Raw genomic sequence first — 8,634 nt, 5'->3', positions numbered from 1 at the left:
TCAGGCAGCCTGCCCACAGGACTGTTGGTGAATGGAGCACATGCCACTTGGCTGGCACAGCTAGGATGTCTGCATCCAACCTGCGCTGGCAGCTCTGCACATGCTCTGTCTGACAGCCCAGTCCCACTCACCCTCTGAGGCTTGTTTTCTACGGGCAGAGCTCTGTTGCTGAGGCTGGATAGCTGCAGCATCTCTCAGAGCCGCTCATAGGCAGTTTCACTCACTGAAGCTAAGACGTTTTTCAGAAGCTCAGTTAAGCTTCCAGGGATCTCATTTGAAGAGGGTGCATAGCAAACAGAATATACCATTCCCATTAGGATAGTGATAATGTCCTTGCTTTAACAACAATCTTCAGCGGTAAAGCAAGTTCAATTCTCTCACAGGAAGACTGGCGACAGCTATCGTTGCATTATTTACTGTTATATATGGGATTCTTCCCTGAAAACCCTGGAGATGTCATTTGTGTGGTCTGGTTGTAAATAATGAGATAGACCACAATGGATTTCAGTACCTCATCAGTGTTTGATCAGCACAGAGGTAAGTCACCTGCTACTAATTTCAAAATCTTCTGGTCCTCCCATGCCTCCCATCAAATGTACTAGCATTACTTGACAGAAATAATAACATCAATTTTTGGAAAAGATTAGGTCTCACAGAGATTTATTTTGGTTACATGTGGAGGAATTTCTTTATTCAGGTTTAGACATGGGTATTTCAGCCTATTGCTACAGTATTTTTGTTTTAAATAATATTTTTTCAGCAGACTAGTAAGAGCATCAAATTTCTTTTCTGCTTAGCATCAAGAGATGCATGTATAAATTTATATTAGGTATTGGTCCTCATGTATATGGATATATATATATAAAAAAATGCAATATTAACAAACAGAGCAGTTTAAAATGGAGTAAAAATTTAGGAAAAAAAATATTTTCCTAAGTTTACTAGTTTGTATACATGGAAAGGACTAGATGTTGTCAAGTGATCAGCTTTGCTTCAGGAAATCTTAGCTGTATAGGTAAGTATTGCTGTAACAGTGAATTGAAATTGTTTTCAAAATCCCCAACATCAAGATTTTCTACATGGTAAGGTTGCTATGGAAATACAAATGTCTCTTTGTTTTCTGTTTTTTAAGTTAAATGTTTGAATTTCATGTCATTGTTTGCTAGTGCAAGTTTTTGTGTCTTATGGCTTAATCTACTCGGAGGAACGTAGTGGCAGTCCTTTTATGCTCCCGAAGCAGGTAGCTGTCATTACTTGTTTACATGTGTTCCAACAGTTCTCTCTTTAAGTCAGCTTGCCAAAATGGTTTGTTTGCAGGGGCTACAGTTTCTCATGCATACCTGCAAAGTGTCCGAGCTGACATGGGTGCTTGCCTATGGTTGTACTTTTGAGCTTGCCTATGCTTCTTTGGTGTACCCAGAGTAAACACACTCCATGTAAAGCAGTGAACTTAAAGCTGCCTTTCAGCCACAGTAGTGCTCAAAGCCCGAAGCAAGTCTTGAGAGCACACCAGCCCAGCCAGGACCCCACCCCCAGCAGACATGGAGCAGTGGGAAGCCATAAAGCAAAACTGAGTGACAAAAGGCAAAAAACCCTACCAGCAAAGGATAAAGGAGGAAGGGAAGTGCAACAGGAGAAGGGTGATCTGTTCTGCAGGAATAGAGATAGGTGCTCCAAGGTCATGTGTGAATCACGTATGGAGCATTTTCCCAAACAGGAGAGAGGTGTGTGGATGACCGAGCTGCTGCAGCTCCAAACAGCCATTCTAAAACTCTCTGCCTGCATGCATCACGAGTACGCTCTCTGTGCCACACATTGACCCTGCAGTGCTCAGACTGGGAAGGGAGAGGGGAAACCCTGCACAGTCAGTGCTAGGGGGATGGCTGCCAGGAAGCCAGTGGCAATGATGCTGGGAATGAGGCTGGAATGTGACCAGGGCTGGGGAATGAGAAGTCAAGTCTCCAGATGGATAAGGGGGCAGAAAGCAGTGCAGGAGACCGCTGACCTTAACCACCATATGTGGATAGAAGTAAGAGAGTTAGGAGGCAACATATGCCTGTACTACCCTTGCTACTGATCAGCAGCCTTTTCTTCTGCCAGGCCACTCTCCATACTGACCTATCCTACTGTCCAGCATCATCTCCAGGCCCGTCTTACACTCCTCTCATAGCACCTCCACAGCAAAAGAGTCCCCTCCAGATAAATTCGTCATCACTACCACACCAGGGATGCTGGCTCATTAGATGATTTGTGACTTACTGTTTGCCTTCCCTGACAGCTATGCTGTGTGGGAGGCAGATGGAGAGCAGGAGCAGGCAGCACGCAGTGATGGGACAGTGAAACCACTGGTTATCATGCAAAGAAAGTGCTATTTAAAATATACAGCCTGTGGTGGATTTTATCTGAACACCATGTTCATGTCTCAGCACATTACTGATTCAGGAAGGCACAGTTTTTTTAGTAAAGAGAAAAGGAGTATCTTTCATTGGAACGATTTATAACGGTGAAAGAATACACATGAATGAATGAATGATCACCATTAAAACACACCAGATCAATCTGTCGGTCCAGTAAAACAATTCAACCCTCCCTACAAACCTTTCTCCACCCCACACATCAGAAAACTATACCAGTTACAGATCAAATGAACAGCATCCCGGGCTTGAAAAGCATGCTGTCTCTTTACAACACTTGCTGTGGTACAGCTCATTAATATAATACCTACCAGTATTAACAGCAGAGCAAATCATAATTCTCAAAAACTGCACTTACCCACCTCCTGCTGACCCTTGACACTGACATGCTGAAATCAAATAAACTGCCTAGTATTGTGTGCTGCAGGCGAGCTGTGAGAAATCACATAAGGCATTTGGCTACTGGTGGAAAGAAGAAGGGTTATAGGAAAGAGGGGAGTAAATAATATACACCAATGTTTCTCCTTCACAATGAACATAAATTACACTGTATTCTGGCCTTCCATTTTCCAAACCTACTGTTTTAGCAAGGTCTAAATCAATCATTGTCAAGACCATGTAAAATAAGCTACAGTAAATTTCAATGCAGGAGAAAGCACGTACTCACATACCTCCAATGTGCTCTTTGTAAAACAACACATCTGCCAACACAGCAAATCATGTAGAGCATGCATTCATCACAGGAGAGTCTGAAGAGAATTAATTTCACAAGCAGTGTAATTTCATTGCTCTGAATCCTGTGATCATTCTGCTTGTATCTTTATATAAACCCTTTCCTAACCAAAATTACTTTACCTTAAAGGAATCACATACTTTCAAAATACTGCACTTTGTTTCAGATAAATCGGCTTTTAAGATTGATTCTTTCTGGGGATTGTAGCTACAAAAGCTGTCACAACCTGTATGTCATTTTGTCTATTCACTAAGATTCTTCCAGATCTTTCTATGCCACTGTTCTGCTAGCCTGCAGTTTCTCTCTATCCTTGCTCCATACACGGGCTCTCAGTCGGACCTTCTGCTTTCCTGAAGCTGACAACTTCCTTTTACCAGTAGCACAACAATTTTTCAAAATAAAATATAAATGTATCTGAGATGGCAGCAGTATTCACTGGCATTTACAAAACTGCAAGACAATAAATGAAGTAATGCTAAGACATTTGAGGATGGAGAGTTAGGCATTTGGCTATTCACAATCCCTTTATCCCACTTAGTGCTGATGCCCCAGTCACAGCTGAGTTCCCCAGCAGGTTAAGCTCACAAAGAGGGACACAAGTGCTCGGTACCTCACTGTTGCCTTCTGCAGAACACCCATTCTGCATGCCCAGGGATGTGTCTGCAGAATTAAATAGCCTACAAGCTTTGTGCCTATGCCCCCTTATTCCTTGATGGGGTAAGCTGAAGGAAGATGAAGCAGGAGAAATGACATCCTGGCATTTCCTACTCCTTGTCATCTGAAGCATCAGAATACCACACATCTATCTTCCTCCTCGCCTCCTACACAAAGCCACAAATGTTATGTTCAAGACACTCCCCTTGAAATTGTGTCACCCTATAGAAATTGAATTAGTGTCAGTCTACTTTATGTTAGAAGCGTAATGTGGGTGCTCATCAAGTCCTCCTGGCCCAGTCTCCCTTACCAGCAGGATGACAGCCTGGTTCCTCTGCCTTTTCTAGCTCTGACAGCTAGGATTCACAGATAGGGAAGTGTGAATCTTGGATGTGGCTTCATGCCACTGTAGCTTAACAGGAGTGGAGCCCATGATCTGTGAGCACAGGCATGGGGGCATGGGGAAAGCTTCATTCATTCATCCACTTATTTAGCTTTGTTTCTTCTCCTCATACAACAGGATAATTGCTCTGGGAAAAGCAGAGGCAGCCCAGCACAAGCAAAGGCACAAGGAAGAAGGTGTTTTGGTTTTAGTTAGATGAGAAGGGGTAGAAGGAGTCAGGGACCCCCATGCAGTTTGGTGCCCATGTCTTCATCTTCCCACCATCCTGCACTCTGGGTAAACACCTGCTCTGCTTGGGAGATGGACAGTTTCCTTTTGTGGGTGGATTGCTCCCTCCTGACTTGCAGCAGGAAGATTTAACACAGTACTTACAAGGCTAAACAGCAAAAAGTGCAAAATTTACATGTGTAATGCACGAAACAAGGTGAGGGTCCCTCTGATCCACTGTGTATCTCAGTATATCTAATGGTTCCTTTCCCAATGCCAGCAGCCTCTTCTCTGTACCATTCCCATATAACAAGCACCACATGCAGCTGTGAGAAGAGCTTATGCTGGTGCTTGTGGCTGGCAAGTGTACCTCCAGAGATTGGCCAAGAGGAACAGCACCAGTGATGAACCTCTGCCTCGTCTCCTTGCCTTCTGCCCAGTGCATACTACATCCTTCTTTGAGTAAGGGACTAGCTCAGACATGAGCTTGTTATTAGCATGTCTTTGCTGAGTTTGCTGATTGTGAGAGCAGTCTGCAGATCTGGCATGATAAAGAAATCTGATTAATGGGCCCTGTGGTAAAGTCACTTCTTTTTTCGTATACTAGTCACTGATGATAACTTTTGAGAGGCAAAGACTCTTAATCTCTCCTGATCTCCCAAGCACACAAGTCAAACCTGAGACAAATGAACAGTTCTGTCAGTGATAGACTCCTCAGTAGAATAAAAAACAAATTAACATTTCTAATTTACAAACCTTATCAAACGTATAATTTAAAAGGTAGCTAGAAGAAAGAAAGGAAATCAGATTTTCTTCAGTTGAGAGGTGATAGATAGGGAATATGTGCGCTGATGAAGACAAATTTAACATTAACTTTCAAGTTTTCCCAAGCCCACAATAAGAGCTCTGGCTCTGACAAACTAACCTTTCCCAGGGTAAGGGGTGACTGTGTTTCCATGGAAGCCAAGTTTTGAAGTCGAGAGTGATGATTGCATCCTGGGGAGAAGGTCACATGCGGGGAATTGCACAGGGCTGTAAACCCCAGTGCAGAGCTCAGGCGGGTTCAGCTGTGGCAACATCTGATCACAATGTGAATTGTGTAGCTAATACCTTAAAGTTATCTTTAAAACCCTTTTTTCATTCAAAAATATATATGAAAATGTTTAAAATATAATTTATAGCAATGTATTAATAATAATGCAATATTTTATTATGAAAAAGACTTTACTAACTTTTCGAATTCTCTTTAAACTCTCATTTTTCTGTATAGTTATGCTATCTTCAGAAGACATGACAGTAAGGATAAGCCACTAGCCACTTGTTCTGTAGTTCCTTTGATCAGCTCTCTAGTCTGATTTAGGCATTAGTTTTACTTTCTCCTACTTACAAGGTAGTTCAGTGGCTGGACAAATGCTATAGTCTGTAGCTCTGGGCCTCAGCCACAGTGAAGAGCACAGCTCACTGCAGCTGTTCTTATTGTTTTAATAGAGATCAGAAACTCTAAAATTAAACATGAGACTGTGACTGATCAAAAATACATAGCTAGAGCATTTTACCATTGTGACAGATTTGCCCCTACACCAAAAAAATCAACTCTTTTGACTCCTGGAGTTAACAGGTTTATAATCCACTTGAAGCCAAAGGAGGTGTAGGCATGTGGGACATGGGATGATCAGTCTGGAAGGAAGTTACAAGCAAAAAAAGACAGAATCGTCACATGAATTTCTCTAGAAACAAAATTCTGAGTAGTAGTTAGGAACAGATCCTGCAAGGCATCTGCTTTAAATAATACCTCATACTATTACTGCCAAACAAAATAAACTTCTGCTGGGTTCCAACTAACATTCCACCATTCTTTTCTGTAGGAATTGTTAATACAAACCATTGCTGCCAGAAGTTCACTCTCCTGAGAAGTGAATCCCCCTGGAAACTGCAGGGAAAGGAAGTGAAAGGCCTCAGTCTTCTGACTGGTGCAAGGATAACCCTGAAACTGAAATCAACTGTGTCCTGATTTCCTCCTATCTCATAAAAGTGTAACAGAGATATTATGAGCTAGTTCAGCTATTCCTTCGTTGTTTCTCAAGTTATGTTACATCGTAGCTGGGAGAGATGGAAACTTTCCTGAAGTTTTCTTATGTCCTCTCACTGTCAATGTCTGACAGTTTTTGGAAGAAGTTATGATGAAAAACAAGTTTCGATGACTAACAAAAACCACAGGGCTGTTTAGATACACTTTGTTCCACCTCGAGTTATTCAGTCATAAATTTTCAATGTTAATCATTTTTACTTGCTCTCTGATTACTCATGGACATACTCCTCCCCTGCAGGTGATGCAGCAGAAGAAGGGGACTTGTCTCTGGTTTACCAAGCAGCAGCTAGTGGTGATGTGAGCACACTAACTGCAGTGATTCGAGAAGATCCTTCCATTCTGGAGTCATGCGACAGTGAGGGTAAATGAAGGCTGAGCTTGTTCTCATGGGAGTAGTTGCTTCAGCTGAAATGAAATTTTCTATTTTTTTATCCCGATTTTTGTGTTCAGCAAATTACATTTAGTAGCAGAGTATAGGAAATTTGAGTTATTCTTTGGAACATCCACTGAAAATGCTTAGTTTGGATACTTCTTTCCCCTTTAATTGTAAGATTTTTTTTTCATATGGATACAAATACATGGTTGTGCTATAATAGGACAGTACTTTATCATGAATCTATTTTGTCTTCTTTAGGGAGATGATGAGAAATTGTTGTCATTTCATGGAAGGAAAAGGAATATTTTTTTATCAAAGCCAAGTGCTACATACAGTCTGCGCAATGCTAGAGCAGGGAATTTCACTCTTTTGCACTTGTGAAGTATACGTACAGACACAGTTTGAATGATTTTGTCATGTAACTGTTTAAATTACAATTCAAAGGCTTGGATGTACATTTAAATAATCTGTTTTATCTGCAGTACTGTGCTCCTTTTTGTTTGTGTTCAAGAAACTATTGAATGTTATTACAAAGTGCTGTCCATTACTTAGGTTTTACATGCCTCTATTCCCCAATTGAATTAGAGCTACAGATATCTGGATGCTTCTCCCAAGGAAGACTTTGTTTATTTGAAGTATTTTTTTGGTGCAGTTTCTTTTAAAGCATCCATATGAACGTTGTCTGTTTTAATCTTTACCAGCTTTTACCAAGTTACCAATTTTTCCTACACTTCAAGCCAGACATCTTATTATCTTTAAAACATCTATTGGGTCAGTAGGAAAAATACTTAATCAAGCTAAAATGCTCCCAGTCCAGACCCTTATTAGAAGAGGGACTAGGTATGAAGGGCTGTGGGCAGAGGTAGATCAGCAAATGGAAGTATTTTAGCCCCAGGAGAAACTTGTTTACTTTGTTGCACATACAGATGTAACTAAACACCAATCTTGCAAGACAAATGTATGGCTCATATCCTCCACGTACGGCAGAGTCTGCATAACCTCAGGTTGGGTAGTATACGTTTGCTCAACAGTCTCACTGAATCCAGTAAGAATAATTATTCTTCAGGTGTGCCTGACGTTTCTAGTAGTTTTACAGCTTTCAAAATTCATGTTTATTCCCAGTTTATTAATTTCAAATTGTTTTGTCAGATTCTGCAGGAAAATCTCTTGATGTTATTCAGTAGTTAATAGAATGGAAGGAAGAGGAAAAAATTGAAAGATACCGTAATATTTCATATTGAAATTTGTAGATTTCAGAGGTTTTTCCAGCACAGAAATTGTTACAGAATATTAAAAAAGTTCTCATGACAACACAAAAGAAAATTTTCTAGAGCAAACACAGTCCTTAAAATAAGTTGCTGTCTACATAAACTGTCAATTCACATACATACATCTTTGCGCAGGACAGGGCTTGATTTCATGTCATTTGAATACATAGAGACAGGATGAAGCTGGGGTTTGTGAAAATTACCCAAGCACCATCTGGCTACTAGTCACTCTGAAGAATATCAGCCTCCAAAACGGTATACAAAACCAACAGTTCATATTGGAAGCTTGTCAACAGAAAAACACTTTTCCCTCCAGAAGCAGAGTTAGTGAGGCAAGGCTTTTGCTAATGAAGTCATGCTCTTTTTAAAATCAGTGGTCAGTAACTGGCATAGCAGTTACTTCCTGCCTACAAAAAGCTGAGTACAACTGTTGTTGTACAAACAAACAGTTGTCAGTGAAAGGATTTGTTACTTCAACAGTATTAATATT

The 8,634-nt window shown here is 40.9% G+C and overlaps 1 protein-coding gene across 1 annotated transcript in view; it reads left to right on the top strand.

Moving 5' to 3' along the window:
- Positions 1–497: 497 nt before the first annotated feature.
- ANKRD55 (ankyrin repeat domain 55) overlaps positions 498–8,634 on the top strand; it is a gene marked incomplete at both ends in the record, with an annotated part of 46,439 nt that continues 38,302 nt past the window's right edge. The window contains 2 exons of the mRNA XM_080638451.1: positions 498–537; positions 6,739–6,861. Coding sequence (XP_080494577.1) covers positions 498–537; positions 6,739–6,861 — 163 coding nt within the window. The remainder of the gene's footprint in view (positions 538–6,738; positions 6,862–8,634) is intronic.

The sequence above is a fragment of the Psittacula echo genome (assembly GCF_963264785.1).
Source record: "Psittacula echo genome assembly, chromosome: Z".
NCBI classification, from domain to species: domain Eukaryota; kingdom Metazoa; phylum Chordata; class Aves; order Psittaciformes; family Psittacidae; genus Psittacula; species Psittacula echo.
Note: the sequence above shows the minus strand (reverse complement) of the source record. Positions and strands in the feature narration are given on the sequence as shown.